At 38.8% G+C, this 18,731-nt stretch overlaps 1 protein-coding gene across 2 annotated transcripts in view; it reads right to left on the reverse strand.

Annotated features, from left to right (window-relative positions):
• The window catches only part of ZNF462 (zinc finger protein 462), an 87,027-nt gene that overhangs the window by 34,374 nt on the left and 33,922 nt on the right, over positions 1 to 18,731 (reverse strand). For both annotated transcript variants that reach the window (XM_069962015.1, XM_069962016.1), the window contains exons 2-3: positions 8,427 to 8,678; positions 1,743 to 7,072 (exon numbers count right to left, since the gene is read on the reverse strand). In XM_069962015.1, the coding sequence (XP_069818116.1) occupies positions 1,743 to 7,072; positions 8,427 to 8,646 (5,550 nt within the window). In that variant the 5' untranslated portion in view covers positions 8,647 to 8,678. The remainder of the gene's footprint in view (positions 1 to 1,742; positions 7,073 to 8,426; positions 8,679 to 18,731) is intronic.

Raw genomic sequence — 18,731 nt, forward strand, 5'->3', positions numbered from 1 at the left:
TTTCCGGCCGAAGGGTTCTGATGCGGGCGCATCAGCACGTGCACGCATCAGAACCTCCCACAGCACATAAAGAAGCAAGTGGTCGGAGCCGCTCGCTTCATTGTGTGAACTGACAAGGTTTCCTACGGCCGCAATTCATTGAATTGCGGCCGCAGAAAACTGACATGTTAGTTATTTCCGGCCCCGCACAGGATCCCGGCTGGAGCGTATACGATGTGTATATACTCCGGCGGGGATCCCATTGAAGTAAAGGCAGTGTTCACAGGCGCATTAAGTACGGCAACAACGGCCGTACTTTTACGTAGTGTGAACATAGCCTAATAACGCCCACTGTGCATAAACAGCAGCCATTATTAATTGACAGACTCCCTTATTTGTGCTGTGCATGAAAATCTATCAATTGATTTCCATGTACAGCCAGAATGGGCTGCAAGAAAATAATGTTTCTGCGGCTTTCAGTGAACACACGAACACCGGCCAGTGTACAGGCAGTATAACAACAGCCATTGCTTAGCAATGGCTGTTGTTATACTGTGTGTGAACATGGCCTTAAAGTGTAACTATCAGTCTTCGCTGGTGGTAGGATACTCTGTCAGAATCCTGGCACTGCGTTCTCTATGTTCAGGTGCGCACCAGAGATGGAATTCTTCCAGCAGCACCGCACACTGCAAAAATTCCATCTCTGGCGCGCCCCTAAACAGGGAGCAAAGCAGTAGGATTTTGACAGTGTATCCTGCTGCCCGTGAAGAATGAAAGTTTCACTAGGACACAATAGACAGGACCTGTCCCATTGAGAATGAATGAGAATGGCCTCTGGGTGTGTTAAGTGACCTTTACAGAGATCAGTCTACTGGGAGAAGATGCTGGGTTGTGTGCAACAGCTATTGTGTGTACGTCCGTTAAGGCCCTGTTAAACCCTATTACAGGGCTCGATAATGGTGCGGGCAGGGCTGCAGGGACATTGCTACAGGGACATTGTTAGTGATGTAGCCCGTGTTCTCATCAGCTTTGGGCCGGTGGCTGACAAGCACATAATTGCTTGCTCCTCAGCTGCGGAATTTACACGAAATCTTCACTTTAAATAATAAGTAAATGAGGCAGTTTGGTGCACTGCTCCAACGTGCCAGAATATTCCTCCTCATTAAAACTGAGGTGGCGCTGTGCAGTGACTCTGCAGTGACTTAGACGCTTATGATTGTAGAGTCCCCCAAACCGCCTAAATATCAAAGTAACGATTTAGCAAAAACAACACTGAGGATGGAGGTAAGAAAATGACCTTCATTCTCAGCATTTCATGCGATATGGAAACATGACAGCAGGTCAAAATTTTAAACTCACTGCAACCACCCTTTAAATAGGCAAACTGAACCGATGTTTATTTCAATGGGAAGACAAAGGACTATTTAACACTTCTAACAGCGATTTATCTACTGACACAATCCCCGATCCTCTTTTCCCTTGATAGCCACCCCCAGGGTACACTCAATAGATCCCCTTTACAGACACTGCTTTAAAGGAGACAGAAAGAGCATATTACATCTAAAATACACATTAAGGAAAATATATATATGTATATATATATATATATATATATATATAAAAAATTTTGACTACTCTGTGCATTTTATTACACTCTTAAAGCCATGTGTGTGAGAACAAAGGCAAAGGTATCTTGTACAACCCGAGCCTTATAAAAAGTACACTTCACTCTAAAGTAAAAGATAAAATTGCATATGTCATACCTTTTCTTGCTTGACGTCTGCGGAAACAATGTCAGACTGTTTTTGCTTGCTTAAAAGTTGCTTCCGTCTTTCCTGACGTTTTGCACGTTTTTGAAATTCTTCAATGTGAGATGTCAAATGACAGGTCAGTTCAGCAATACTGCTTAATTTGCTATTACAATGCTTGCACTGATATGAGGTGGTATAGGAACGGGTGCCAGTTGTGCCCAATATGGAGAAATCTCGCTTTATGTCCTTGCTGTGATGATCTGTGTAGTGCATGCACAGGAGATCAGCTGTGCTAAATGACAGCTTAAAACATTTAATACATCTAAATGGAAGCAGTTCTGGTTCTTGACTTTCTGAATCGTCAAACAGAGCCTCTGGTTCAGGCGTATCCTCAGGAGCACTTTCCACTTCTTGTTTCTTTGAGTATATAGGTGTAAACATGTGTGCAAGCTTACTAGCATGTGTCTTTTTAGGGAAGACTCCAGGGTGTCTTTTTATATAATGTGACACAATTCCTTTCTTGCTATAAGATTGAAATGCACAGATTGAACATTTTTTTCTTTCAATTGCCTTCTTCAGGTCGTCGTTCAGCTCAGAGGGGGCCTCTTTCTGAGGTGGAGGAACAACAACCTTGTTTGCTTTCTCATTAACTGTTCTAGATGCTGCTAAGCAGTGAGTGTAGTATGCGTCTATGTCATGCCGCTTCTGGTAGTGAGCTGCAAGACCTTTACGAATTGGATTAGTATAGGAACAAAGGGCACACTTAAACAAATTGTTTTTGCCTTCAGGTTGTGCTCGAACATTATTATGTTTGATACGGTAGTGCCTAGCTATCCCTTTTCTCGTTGAACAAAAATACTTGCATAACTGACATTTGAACACTGTGTGAGATGTCATATTCTTACGTGGCCGGAAATCTAGAATGTCAGTAACTTCACCAGGTTCTAGAGTAACAATCGTTTGATGTGGCTGATCATCAGCTGGAACGTCTGGCTCAGTACTAGAAATTTCATTTAGAGATGTTTGTGTAATCATGTCTGGTTCTGGCTGGTTATGGTACTTTTCATAATGAATCTTTAATTTTTCTAGAGTGCCATGGGTGTAGGGGCATATTTTACATCTGTAAGCACCATATCCTTGTTTAAATATTCTATTGTTTTCTTCAGTGTCGTTTTGAGCAGATTCATTAGGTGGTTCCACATCGTGTACAAAATCTTCAGCAGTGACCTTTATTAACGGGTGTCGTTTTTGGTAGTGAGTAAGGACACCATGAATACGAGTGTTGATATATGGACAATGTCTACATTTATAAACTGCTCCAGGGTTAATGTCTACATCCTGGGCAAAGTCTGCTGCTTTAACTTTCATGCCTGGATGCTTCTTTCCATAATGAGTTAACAAGCCATGTAAATTGTTGTACTCAGATAAACACACTGTGCATTGATAAGGTGATGAAGCCAGAGCAGAGGACAATTGTGATGGCTTCTCCTGCAGTACACCGGGGTCATCTAAAGTCTCTGTGTGAGTTTGAACATGTATCAAACCTTTCTGAACAACCTGCAAGTCACAAGATGTTGCTTCTTCAGAATGTATATGCTGTGCAGCATCCTTCTCTTTAATTATGTCAAGTAGTACAGATTCATCACCTTTCAGAACCCAAGGATGTACAGCTTGATAGTGATTAGTGATGTCCCAAATTGAAGGGGCTTCGAATGTACAGTCTCTGCACTTATATGACTTTAACTCGGGAGCTGACTGCACAGGGACAGGGTCTGGACCAGCACATAGTTTTGTCGCCATATAAGTATAATCCACGTAGTGCTCTGGATGTCTTCTTTGATAATGTTCAAGGAGACCGCTTGGCTCTGGGTGTGAATAAATACACCATTCACAGTGATAACCAGCTTCAATCAAGCCATCCAAAAAGGCCCACTTCAATATTAAAGTCACTGTAGCCTTAAAACTAGGATGGTCTTTCTTCATATGCTTTCTTAGAGCGTAGACATAGGGGGTTGAAAACGAACACTGCCTACATTTTAAGGTTCTAAGTTTCGCCTTCTCGGGTTCATTATTTGTTGGGAAATTCGGAGTGTTTGTGCTGGATTTCTTTTGACCATGCTCACAAAGACTCCTTATAGCAGCTGTGTGTTGTCTAATAACATCAGCATTTACTTTATAATCTCTGTGTTTCTTCTGATAATGAATAAGAACCCCTTTGACAGTTTGATTACCATAGTCACAGTGTTGACAAAAGAACATTTCATTTTCTTTTGGTTGAACGCTACCTTTTTTGGTGCTGTACAGAGTTGTAGATTGTTTACCAAGCATGTATTGCTGAGGATCTGCATTTCTCATGGTCTCAGAATTTGGAGGTGCCTGTCTTATGTACTTTGCAGTGACTTTAATTTCCGGATGCCGTTTCTGATAATGAACCAATACACCGACAACAGAACGATTACTGTATGAGCAGTGTTTGCAGTAGTATAGTTCAACATTTTCCTCTGGTGCAGATGCCACATTGGTAGAATTTGGAGTGACAGAGGATCCACCATCAAAAGCTAGTTGAGAAATAGCTGTTCCACTGTCAACTGTGACAACACGCATGGTCTTTTGAATCCTGAAGTAGGAAGCCTTTTCATCAGGATGCTTTTTCTGATAGTGAACCAAAACAGAATGCATGTTTGGACTAGCAAATCCGCACACATCACAGTCATAAACCACAACATTATTAACAGCAGCGCTCTTCTGACTATCATTTTCTGTAGGAAATGATTTTGTAGTACTTGCTTGTGGTGTACTTTTATTAAAGGTGGCTGAGCTGCTGATTCCATGGCCTGATGGTGTAGAGGTCACCATGTTTTTAGGGGCAGAATTCAGAATTTCTCTTAATGTTTGTGATTCGGCATTGAGTTCTTCTTGTCTTTCAACAACATAGCTCGAAAAAATCATTGCGTTATTGATTTTAACAGTGGGGTGCATTCTTTGGTAGTGTGGCATTAGGCTCCGGACATTGGGACTTGTGTAAGAGCAAAAGCGACATCTATAGATTAGATCTGATTGGTCAAAGTTAAGAACATTCATTGCTTCTGGATGATGTTCTGTGTAATGGTGTTGCAAATCCTCAAAATTATTATAGTCTATGTAGCATTCGAGACAGCGGTATACTGCACTATGATCATTGGGATCCAAGATATATCTAAAACTGAATTTAATGTAAGGATGCATTCGCTGATAATGGGTGCTAACACTACGTGCAGACTTATTGCTAAAGTCACAGTGTTTGCAATAGTATAGTCTTCCTGACTCATCATTGTACTCAGAATTTTCATTGTTCTGGTCACTTTCACTATACTGATTAGACTGGTTGCAACCAACAGATGAATCTTGATCTTTAAAGCTGACAGACTGGAAGTAGAAATCTTCATCATCATCTGAAAGTGTTAATTCAATTTCTGCACCATTGGCTGATGAAAAATTATGTTGGATATTTCTAAAATTCATGTTTTTCTGAGATATGCCAATATCCCGATTCCACATTTGTTGGATAGAATATGGATCAGTAGCCTCCAATTGTTCAGTTGGATCTTCCTCTTTGTCTAGTTCTACCTCTATTTCTACTTCGTTCTCCTCCTCATCTTCATCGTCCTCCACATTAATTACAGTATCTTCTTGTTGTTTGGTTTGGCTAATCTTGCTCTGTAGATTGCTTGCAATTTCATCAATTCTTGTTCTTTTCTTTACAGGTGATAAATCTAAAGGAAAATCATTTGTGACTTTCCGGGATGCTTTTGCTACAAAATTATTTTTTGAAGATAACCCCAAAATAGAAGTCTGACTCTTTCGCACAGTCCCAGAATTGCTAGAATCTAGTTCATTATCTTGTAATTGCTGAACCACATTGCTATTGTTTGGCATATTGTCACAGAAGGAATGTTTATGCTGCTGGTGAACACGCAGACCTTTTAAGGTTGTTGTGGAGTAATTGCACATTGTACACTTGTATGGGTTCTGCTGAGAGGTTTCTGACATGTTTCCAGCTTTTCTACCATTTATATTACCAGCTTCATACGCATCATTTAATTGTGAAGCCATACTTTCACTTAGTGCACTTAGAGAATCCCAGTCGGGAGATGCACCACTGTGACACTGCTTATGTGCCCCAAGCTTTAATGGGCTTTTGCATGAAAAGGGACATTCATCACATTTGTAAACTGCAGTCTTTCCGGATAAGTGAATATTTTCAATGTGACGGGAGATACTACGACGATGCATGGTAAGAAACGGGCAAAAAGGGCACTGAAATCTGTTCATAAACCTTCTAAAAGGAATTCCCTTAGTCTCCAGCAATTTGTTGTTTTCAGATCCCAATAACGGTTCCCCAGACATATCATGATGGTCCATTGCGCCGAAACCATTTTCACCATCCATTTCAATATAGTCGTCATCAGAACTTGAATCATTTAGTAAGCTATTCTCATCCATATCCACCATGGAATTGGACTTTTCTGAAATTACATAAGGGGACCTTTCTGACAGATTTAAAATGCCAGTATTGGAAGGAAATTTAGGTTTTACTGGAACATATGACATTGACTGATACTTAGGTGTATTGCTTGCTGGAAGATTACTGATGGGGCTCCTGTAGCCAGAAATATTTGCACTAGGTAGTTCATGGGTTGTCATGTTTAGTGGCATGTAACTAGTTCCAGGACTAGATACTTGTGAACCTTTGCTTTGTAAATCTGACACGTTTAGTCCATCTTGTCTTAAGCTTGACAATATCTTGACCATCCCACGATGTTTTTTCATCATATGGTCACACCAGCGCTCCCGTCGTGGTGTTTGGTAACTACACCATTCACAGCAAAAGTTTCCTCTAGACTTTGTTAGAGGTTTCACCATGGATTCAAGTATACTCCGTTCTACTACTTCAGCTGGCAGGTCTTTACATGTTTCTTGAACGGACATGGAAGTAGGAGTACTCTGAGACACTGAAGGTGATAAACTTTCTTTCAGGCTATTCTTGTGATACATTTTTTGATGCTTAATTATTCTTGCTTTTCTAGGCGATTTATAAGTGCAAAACTGACATGAGAATACTTTACCAAAGCCATCATGCATCATAATGTTATAATTTCCAGAAGCTCCCGTATTTGCGCCAGCCTGTCCATGGACCTTCCTGGTATGCTCCACCAGAAGATATTTTGATCGAAAATAGCGAACACAAAATTTACACTGGAAAAACTTATTAGTTGGTTTTGAACTACTAGCAGATGACAGGCCATAAAAACCAGGACTGGGACTGTAGTATGATCCAGTAGGTGCCTGAGGAGTATTCTGGCCTGAAAGGATAAAGTAATAAAATATTTTAATGAAATACTTTTAAATATGTCTACATATAAAATAGTGATCTTGTAATTAAAATCAATGGCTGGTTTAATGTGCATTAGTGTATTTAAAGCATTTCTGTCAATAAATTTTTTTTTTGACATGTCACTGTGACATGTCAAAAGTTTTTATTGGTCGAGATCTGATTTTTAAGACCATGGCTAGAGATGAGCGAACCTCGAGCATGCTTGAGTCCATCCAAACCCGAACTTTCGGCATTTGATTAGCGGTGGCTGCTGAAGTTGGATAAAGCCCTAAGGCTATGTGGAAATCATGGATATAGTCATTGGCTGTATCCATGTTTTTCAGACAACCTTAGAGCTTTATCCAAGTTCAGCAGCCCCAGCTAATCAAATGCCGATCGTTCGGGTTCGGATGGACTCGAACCCGAACCCGGTTCGCTCATCTCTAACCATGACCGATCAGGAGAATAGGCAGGGAGAGATGTGAGTTGCAGTGCACCTCTCTTTCTGCTCTTGGCCTATGCGAGCGACGTATATTATTTAGCTTAAAGTGCAAAGAAAGCCTTTTGCACATGAGAAGGGACATATGTAACGTTTTGACCATCATATGGTCTTTATCAAGCCAGACTGCAGGACTTTCTTTAGACTTCAAGTGACTACTGGCTGCATTAGTGATTGTAGCAGTTCCAGCGTGCATCCTTCATACCTAGCGTGGCCGTGATCACTACACAGACCCCTGATCTGTCAGAACTTTTGACATGTCTGTGCAACAAATCAAAAGTTATTTCAATTAATAAAGGATAATAGGATAAATTAAGGGCTGTAGACTTAATCAGATATTGACTATACAACATAAGACATACTCTGCGTAGTAGTCTTACAGTATACTATTTGGTGTTCAAATATTTGTCTTTCTCTTTTGACATTAAATATAGTATGCTGTTACCTCTTACTGACTCTTTCTAGCTCTTCTGTCCCTAGAATAGGTGTGGGATCACCTTTTCTATGGCGGCAACCTCGCTGCGATAGGCAGTTCTGAGGGCACTTTAGCGTACATTATAGATAACAACAAATTGGCTTTGTAGGACCTTACTGTTGCTTCACTTCAACGTCATAACATTGACACAGGGTGGTCAGATTTTGGATACACTTTTGGATACCTTCAGTAATCCCTGACCAGCAAACATTTTTTTGTATAAGTGCACATCAGTGAATTAAGGAATATTTTATCTAATAAATAGTAGTAAAGGATAAGTTTTAAGAAATTGTATTTTGTGATATTTGTAGTAAAGTTTTAAGTAGTCTACATCACTAAAAAGCTATACAGAATATACAAAGGACCCACCATGAGTTTCTTCTGTAGGCACAAATTCATCTTTCAATGAAGGAAACACAGCTTCTGACTGGGTAATGGAATTTGTCCCCACAGTTCTAGCTTGACTAGAACTTTCCTCCGTTACATCTGTGGGCTGCAAAAATGCTGTATGAACATCTTGTATGTGAGTCTTCAGCTCTTCGTAAGATTGGGCTCTGAAGTCACAACCATCGCACTGAAGAACTTCCATTTTCTATGGTTATGGTTTTACATTAGCAGCATCTAAAAAAACATAAAGTAAAACATAGTTGCATTACTATATATGACAGATAAGAATTTAAAATTTTCAAAATTATTTTAAAGAATGGATTTTACAGTAAAATTTATTGTGGACATCAGGTTCCTTTACATACCAAAACAAATAATATTCAATGGTAACCCCACCATTTTGGCCTCTGGCTACTTTTGCTCCACATTTAGTTAGAAAATAAATCCATTTAACCATTAAAATCTGGTCAATGTGTACTTAAGGTTAATGGTAACAGAAGAAATATACTCTATACTCCTCCTAAAATACTTTGATCACAAGTATCTACCATGATATATACTCTATACCAAAAAAAACAATGCAAAACAGGTTACACATATTTAGCATTGGTGTCAAGAAGTGACAATGTTTATAACCAAAGTTTTATAGAGTACTTCTTTCTATCACACAAAATAATACATAATCTTTGCCAAAACCTACTTATCTATCCTACAAATTTTAACTGTAGGGTTACTTTGACATTCAAAAATTTTTAGTTTAAAAACCTTACAGAAAATTATACTACCTAAAATGTACTTTATTAATAGAAGTGCAAATCATTTACATATTATCACAGTAAAGCAAAAGCCAAAAAACTTGAATTTACTATAATCTAAATTAAAATGGGTTTGACAAAAAATACTCAAGCCCAGTAATGGACATATCTAAATATGCTTTGATAATAAATGGTGATATGAGTAGGATGTAAACTATAAAACATCATAGACATCGCCATAAACAACTCAACTAATTATGGCAAATATATTATAAAGCACGGATAATGAATTTATCACTTTAACAAGTGTAAATTGAAGAAAAAAAGATGGAAAAAATCCCATCTTGCAGCAAAAAGCCTCTGGTAAGACACAGTATCTGCAGTGCACACTTTCATCTAAAATACAGCCTGTCTTCTCTGATCAATAAAAGCCTTTGTGCTGGATAGTTTTAAGAGGAGAGGTAATCTAGTTCTGTCTAGCTCTTATTTCAGCTGGAAAGCTTGGACTGTGCAGGAGAGGTGGCTATCCACTGTGGATTCAATTACAGCAGCAAATGATGCCCCACCCCATGTTACTTCTACACAATCCATTACATCTCAAAACATTTTTCCACAGTGTGTATGAGTCCTGCATTTTAAGCACTTCTGAGAAGCAGATCATCCTGTTTTCTTCTCCTTCCCCATCCCCCAAAGTTAGACCTTTCTTCTCAGCTAAAGGAGGAACAGATCTGCTGAATATTTCTGGCACATGTTCCAGAGACAGGAGGCACTGCTTCACAGAGGCTATGAGGCTCACTTGGCAGTTAAGTCCTCAGAGCTTTAGAAGCAGCCATTTTAACTCTGCAAATGCAATCATGAGAAGCTTAGGAAATAAGACGGCTTCAAACTACCAGGTAACCAGAAACACTCAACAGATGAAAAGGGGCACAAAGAGGCAGATTTTATTTGGAGGTACAAATAAATGGAACATTTCATGAAAAAGTACAACCTTAGAATTTTTTTTAATATAGGAATATGTAAATTCATTAAAATACTAGGTTCTATTCAATAATATGATATATTACACAGTGTAAATAGGGAAAGAAATGGAATTTGGAAAGCTATCCATCAAACATAACTTTACATGCTTACATGAAAATGTAGCTCATCTCTTGGTGCTCTCTTGGGAGTTCCCTTCTTTCAGCAGAAGAACATCATATGACTTCTGGATTACTAAGTCTACATAACCTCAGATAATCAGTGACTTCATTGCTAACACAACAAACATACCCTTCAAGACACCACTCTCAACAAGGTTTTCTAAAACACTGTACAGCCAAAGTAGAACAAATTGACGGTTTGATATTGATATATAGAAAAACCTATAGCATAACCACCAAAATGATGGAGGTGTGTGTGTGTGTGTGTGTGTGTGGGGGGGGGGGGGTGTGAACCAAGGGTAGCAGGTTACAAATCTAAACAGCACATGGGGGTGGTGGGATTAGTGAGTCTATAGCTCTGTTTTTTTTAACATAACACATCACTACAGACATAGTTTTCTATATGACACCACTTCTTAACGACATATAACAGCCATTATTTGTCATTAAGTGATGGACGTCCCATAAAAAGAGCTGTCATTTTGATGGTGTGTGAACATAGCCATACAATACACAACAATGTCATACCACTGGTGGGTGATAAGAATAAATGATTATTCTGTTAAAATAACAGAAGGGATGAGCTACAAAAGACAGCAAATAAAGTTAGTTCTTGAAGTCGATGTGTTGGAAATATACTAAATGGGCATAAGGATCTGAGCGACTCTGACAAGGACTAAATTATTAAAGACTTCCAAGGAAAAACTAGTAAATCAGTGACAGGATCATGGGTGCCCTTGGCTCACTGATGCATACAGGGAGTAAAGGCTAGCCTGTCTATTCCAGGGCTACAGAAAATCTGCACAGTTCTGTAACAGTTCATTCTGGCTAACACAGAATGGTTCAGGAACCACTGACTGGCAGCACAAGCCACCTAAGTCACGTTCCCTAACCTGAAAACAGCTGCACAGCAGGGAATAAAGAGGTATAGTACCAGTAGCAGAGCAGGATCCAGGGAGGTAAGCACATTTTTGTCATTCACCTCCGCCCCGGACATACAGCTTAAAAGAGTCCTGCCCCAACAACTGCTTCAAAGAGGTATTCCAAGTTAAAACAAATGACCTTTAAACCACAGGATAGGGGATAAGTATCAGATCATAGGGCATCCATCTGCTTGGACTACCCACAAAAAACAAACTGAACTGAACATTTCACGTAATAAGGAATATGGTTAACTCTCACAATAGTCTAGGGAAATACTCATTCCTCTAGCCACTCCAGCTGCATGTAAAAATCCAGTAAGGAAGATTCAATAAAAGTGCCTTTAGGTGATTTACTGAATGTACCTTGAGAAATGACATGATAGAGGTAAAAGAAAAATCCTTCCTCCAGCTCTAATGGTAAGGCATGGACCTAAAATGTATGGGCTGGTTGGAGGCACGCTTGGACATCATGCGGTCACAGAAGCAGAGAAACTCATGGGAGGACATGATTGGCTGGTCACAGTGCAGGCTTCCTAACAGTACAAAATCAGTGCCTGTCTCAGTGCCAGACCTAACGCTTAGTATTAGGATTTATGCTTACTACCCAACACCCTAAATGTTCAACCCTCAACCTAACCCCAATCCTAGCCACGTTGTCTAGCCCTAGTATCTGAAGTATCTCAAAACTAGGTACAAATGGGCTCTTAAAAACAAAAAAGAATTGCTGAACTATCTTGTCTGTTGCACCACATTGAAAATTCCACAATTGCATGCAGCAAATCCTAAGTAACACTATGTACTACAATGACTATGTGCCATCGGTTTCTTGGGAGGAGAGAGCTGACAGGTTTTCATTTTGAACCAAGGAGAACAGGCTGTGGGGTCTTAGACAAGAAAGGCTAGGGCTGGTGCCACCATCTTAAAGAACACTGCTGTCACTGTTGCAGAAGATTCCTACAGTACCTACTTCGTATTCTGATGAAAGTGCTATATGCCATCAGTTCCCCTGCCTATGCTTGACACATAACACATAACGTTCCTGATCTCCTCCACAGCACAACTCACTACAGTTTACATGCAAGGCTTAGGCCTCTACTACACTGGGTAACTGGAGGCCAATGTTGCCCTACCAGTGATCAGCTGGTGGACAAGCAAACACTTATTTACTGGCTGAATGTATTGCTTTAGCAGATTAAAAATTCCTCATTTGTTGGCTGTAAAAAGTGATCTAGTGATTAATGGTGCAGCCACTAATGGTGTCTGAAAAGTAATTGAGATGTGTAAAGATTCAACAAAAGAGGTAATACTACTGTAGCAGCATCATCAGACAAGGCCCTTAGACTACATAAGGCAATAAATGGAAAATTACTTCATTTTTGAGTTTCTTTGGGATAAGGGACACAGGCAGATTTAGTATTCCTGTCTAATACTTATACTAGGTTGTCTGAAGATGCACCAAATTTTGTGGCTAACAATGTATAAATGGTGCATTTCTTAAGCCCTTGAGTCTAAATTTTACAAATCCTATGGGTTGGCTATAGGATATAATATAATTGCATATAATAAATTAAGGTAGATTGAACCAGAATATATATATATATATATATATATATATATATATATATATATATATATAACAAAAATAAATTACATGTAAGCACAGCCAACTTCTCTGTGTTTTGTCGTTTGTGTAGAGAAGGGTATGGACTTGTGTGCAAGTTCATTTGAGCAACTGTGCTGTAATCCTATCATGGTGCCGTATGAGCTCCTGATATCATTAAACCACCTACAGTACAGGAGAAGTAAAGTTTTCCAGCAAGGTTACATGTCCAAGGTCATCAGTCTTAATCTCTTTTGCTTCCTACCAACTTAATAAAGGGAAAACATATACCAAAATATTCAATTTCTATGTAAATGCACAGTTACAGTACACACAAAAGCTTTATGACTGAACAACACTGATCATCTTCTATTACCCTTTCGCCTGTTAAGAGATAATGCGTACTATACTTGCCTTTCTTCTCAGAGTAAAAAAAAGAAGGGAAAAAAAAAACCCCAACAGATTAAAAAGACACCAGTATAAACCTGAAGGCAAACTATTCTTATGAAGTAAGGGGATCAAAAATAATAGGGGGGTGCATTCACTTTAGTGGAAAAGAGCATATGACAACATTCAGTAATTCTTGAATAATCTCCATGTTTCATGTTAGTTTACTTCTAAAGCAAACAAGCTTAAAATTCGACAGATCTAAGATTTCCATATAGCACATTTGCCTTCATAACCACACCATCTGCTTTCCTTTTGGACCTCTGTTCTAAAGCTTTCAGTGGTATTCCAGCAACAAACATTAATAAAATACAAGTCTATCATAACTCTTGAAACAAGTATACTGTAGCAGCTCTGCATTTTCTATCACCCTTCATAGACTACTTTGATGAAAATATGATATAAAGATCTATATTCTCCCATGTCTGCGCTGACCTCCATGTCTCCCATGTAACCCCACCTGGGCAAGATGGGATAGTGCCATGGCCGGTGATTGACTGAGTGGGCTGTCACTCTAGAGACAAGTTTGTCTTGGAAGTGGTGGCGGCTGCAGTCTGCGTGGACAGTGAAGACTTTTAATGCCCAAACATTTTACATGTAATAGAAATCTGATGTAAAAATATAAGTACTATAATAAAACTATAAAATAAATACATAAAACTATAAATAAACACATAAACTCTCTCCAGGGATCTGTTTTGGTTTGCGATGGGTACACCAAATGCATGCTTACATTAACTGACCAGCTATGCAATTGACTCCAGCATGTATGTGCAGCTTTAAGGTGATCCCGCTAGGAACACAGATCGAGAAACACACATTCTATGTACAACAATGTGAAGATGATGTCATAAATAACAAGCACCTGATCTATTCTATTAGCTTCACTGAGGCAATTGTATAAGATCAGTTTTCTTTAGGTAAAAAAACTAAAGTCCGTACATAAAAAATAAAAAGTACATCAATAAATATTAATAATGTACAATATAAAAAAGTAAACTCTTGTACACCTAAGTAAATAAGGCAATACATTAGTAATGAAAACCTAATGTTAATCAAATGAACATTAGAAGGTCTCTTTCATACTAGAAAAAAAAAAAGCATGAGAAAACACCACAGGCAACCTGGACATGTAGATGGATTTCGAAATACATTTATCCCTCTTAAAAGTCAGGGTATAAAATCTGTCCAAGAGCTGCAAGGAAGCCAATGGAATTTTCCACTCTTGAACATGATCTGTTGCTTCAAACCATATCTGCTAGAGAACTGGCTTCTACGTGTACAAGTATCAGTGACAGAACTGGTCTTACAAAAGTGAAAAAGAAATCCACTTTTTGTTTCTAAGGTTTCACTGGTATTTCTAGTAAGGACCATTCTAAAATACGTCTTTATGACCCCCTTCTTGAGGAGAATTAGTATCCCTTTGGTCCCAAAATATATCAGATTCCATAACTTCCCTGCCAGAAATAACAATGTTATAATGATGTTTCCCACCATTAGGGACTTCAATGACGATCTTGCAGTAATATACTGAAACGCCCTGAATGATAATGTTAAAGATTTACCAACTGGTAAGCTGGCCACCCACAGCCAGTTATCTTACTGATGGGACATTTATTGAAATCAGTCATTCCAAGTCATTAAAACCAATAGGTCTGGTGGCTTAGGATATGACATGTTTTGGGCTTCTACAATCTTGGCATTAGACCACAACTAAGAGTGTACTAGCCCAAAATGCGTCAGATCCTAGACCACCAGACCGATCATTTTTAATGGACTGGAATAAGACCGGGAAAGACCAGGCCTTATACCTCCTGTGAGCTGCATCCAAATCTTGTTATTAGAGATCAAAACTGTCTGACTGCTGTTTCTTTTGACAGCAGTCATTGAGAGACTTTGAGATCATAGAAATTAGAGCCATGATTTCCATCAACTATATGTCCATGGTCAGCTTTGTTCCAAATTGATAAATTTTCCAAACCAAAGATAATAGCTGATATATATATATATATATTGTATTTTGAAGTCAAATGTAGGTTACGGTTAATACACTGTAAATACACAATTATCAATAATAGGCAATTAAGTATATATGTATATAAACATCTAAGAACGTCTCAGCCATTTGATTTCTGGGATGCTTTATTGTGTGCTGGGATTTTTTTTCTCTTCACTAAGCAGTAAAGTCTTCAGCATTTCCTTTTTCCTTCTTGTGTCTATATATAAACGTCTATTAGTGGAAATATAGAGAGACATTTACCAGATATCTAAAGTTAAGACATTCTGGGTAAAACATTATCCCATAGGTACCTCACTTTTCAACCTCTATATAGTTGAAATGCTGCAATACAAGCCAATTGTGAATTTAACCCGTTAAAAAGCAACAAGTAACATAAAACATTTGAAATTCATACTCGAACGAGTCAACTGGCAAAATGCAAGATAATGGAACAAACTAAAAAGAGTACCTGATTGTGGAAAAGGCCAATACAAATGTTGAATAAAGGGGTTGGTCACCTTTTAGTTCTTTTTCAGAAAAACAATGTATTGGTGACATAATATCACTTATTATTCAGTCTCTCCTCTGCTTAGTAATACAATCTATGGCTCAGTTGCCGAGTATGTGGCAGCACAGAGCTCCCATCCATAGATGGCATCCTATGAAGGGGTACAAGATCACTCTGCCTTCTCCATGGCAGTACATCTATGGACAGGAGCTCCATTCTGCCACACACACAGGGCCAGCAGATTGGCTGGGTTACAGAGGTTTATAATGCAGCATTACTAAGAGGAACTGTGTAAAATCTAAGTGATACTGTCACCCGTGTAATCATACAGGTGACGTTCACAGCTTTTGCAGCTGCTGCACTTTGCACAGATATCTGTGTTGGGAAGGTCTGGGGCTTCTCCTTGCTCAAAAACTATTTGAAATATTGGTGCAACCGGGATGACAATGTCACCGAGGCGGGGCTTCTCTGCCACTCAATCACCTCTCCCCTCCTCGATCTGGCACTGTAATTCAGGCCCCTCGGCCCTTGTGACATTGCGTGGGAAGGTGGCCTGATCCTAGTGAAACAAGAGTTGAGGTCAAGAAAGGGGACTCAGCAGCAGAGAAGCTCCACCTCAATGACACTGTCATCCTGCATGTGGCAATGTTTTTTTAGCAAAAAGAAGCCCAAACCACTCTAACACAGGTATTTGTGCAATGTGCAGCAGCCAATACACAGGTAACAGTATCACTTTAAGTGACATTATATTACCAATAAAAGATTGTTCTAAAAAAAAACACCAAAAACTAAAGTGGCCAACTTGCAGCCCACTAACAGCAGTTATCGCCTATGCTGTGGTTAAAATATATAATAAATGTACAATTGACAGGACTGCGCCGGTCAAAATAATACATTTCCTAAGTGCAGCTTATGAATGGAGTGGAAGTGCACCCCTGTGCCCACTCTATCATTCTCTTCCATTGCTATAAGAAAGATGAGATAGTACCCCTCATAAGGGGGACTGCTGTTGTCTTGATAGATGCTGACCAATCCTAATATATTATAAATTATAAAGAATTCCAAAAAGATAGTGATAATCTAAAACCAGATTAAAAAAACACAAATACACTATATGAAATGTCATAGACTCAATAAACATACATAAATATTTCATTGTGTATTTTTTACATTCTCAATTCTAGGAAAGTAAGACCTATATGAGATGGTAATGAATTGGTTCCATAAAATATTATTGAAGTTTTATATGTTTCCATAAAAAAATCAATATAAACTATTATGGTCTGCATCAAATCGCTTTCTGTTATCGCTGCAAATATATTTTTTTGCTCTTTTTGGATTTATCATACATTGCACTTAAAAGGAAAAAACTTGATATAACGTTCTTAAACAATGGGAATGTCAGGAGAGGAAAATATATACGCTCCATTTCTATATCTCATATATTATAAAATGGTTGCAAGAATATCTGAACAGGTAGAAGGAGAAATTCCAAGCCATAAGTATTGGAAGATGCTAGAGTTTTTCTCTTAGATATAATGTGGTCAACAATTTATTACATGACCTTTGTCTCTCATTTTGTCGTATCAGTATACAAATAGCATAATATAAGCTGGTTTATAAAAGTTCAAAAAAAAATGAATCTGCATCAAAATCTGACACGTTTGATCAAGGCCTTTGCTTGAGCAATCCACTGGTTTTTAATAGGATTTATAGTGAGATCAGTCAGGCTTTTGTGCCTTTTTGGACAAAATAACACAGCAGACAGTGCTCTTCTAACAGTCATCAACTGGAAACATGGAGGACATGTATATAACCATACTTGTTCCATGTGTGAAAGAATAGAGACAGCTCCACAAAATTTTTTCCTGGCAAGTGCCATTTGTGACACCATCAGAGTAAAACCTGAGGTTAAAAATCTGTATTATCTGTGACCACCCTTGGTTTTAAGTATCGTTCATACTTGTGTTTCTCAATAAGCTAACTGCCCTGTACTGAAACTTATACAGTAAATGCTATAATCATTCTATAATCTCCTGAGCCTATTAAAGGTATGGCATGAGGACAATGTGAGCCTATTACAGGTATGGCATGAGGACAAAATGAGTATCCCCTAGAAATATGGCATGGCTCAATAAGTTGACAACTTACCAAAAAAAAAATCTTTGACATTTATGCTGGTTTCACACATTTTTTGGAAAACTGCCACAGCAGTTTTTGTGCCAAAGCCAAAAGTGAATTCAAATGGGATGGAAAATTTAAAGGTATGACTTGTACTTCTCTTTCCTGTTGAATACACTTCTGGTTTTGGCACAAAACCTGCAGTGGCAGTTTTTCAAAAAAACTGCAGTGTGTGAAACCAGCATTAGGGGAATAAACATATATTTAATAGATGTATTGCAGGAAAATTTTCAAAATAAGGCTATGTTCACACTGCGTTTGAGTCCGGCCGCATTTCATACGCCGCTGTACATGTGCGGTGGGAAAAGTAGACATGCGGCCGGATGCGCACGAACCGCGAACATACGCCCGTAGTACAGTTATGCTTCCCTAGCTTGTTTCGAAGCCATCTGAGGCAGGTCATTTACTTGGAAATCTTCGCCCAGCCCCGTAAACCACACAGAACCTTTTGGATCAAAAAATCAAGTTCAATTTGGCTGAAATAAGTAGTTCGTACGGGACCGCATGGAAATCCACGGCCGTGAGTTTCAACATTTTTCACGGCACCACATACGATCCGGCCGTAAGCTCATACGTAGTGTGCATTGTGCGGGCGTATATCGTATACTTTCAAGCAAACGCATCAACCTCAAAACTACGTGCGTATATTTGCGGTTCACACTACGGCCGGACTCATACGCAGTGTGAACATAGCCTAATAATATAAGACCAGCTTATAAGAGCATCATATATAAG

The sequence above is a fragment of the Dendropsophus ebraccatus genome, chromosome 3 (assembly GCF_027789765.1).
Source record: "Dendropsophus ebraccatus isolate aDenEbr1 chromosome 3, aDenEbr1.pat, whole genome shotgun sequence".
In the NCBI taxonomy this organism is placed as follows: Eukaryota; Metazoa; Chordata; class Amphibia; order Anura; family Hylidae; genus Dendropsophus; species Dendropsophus ebraccatus.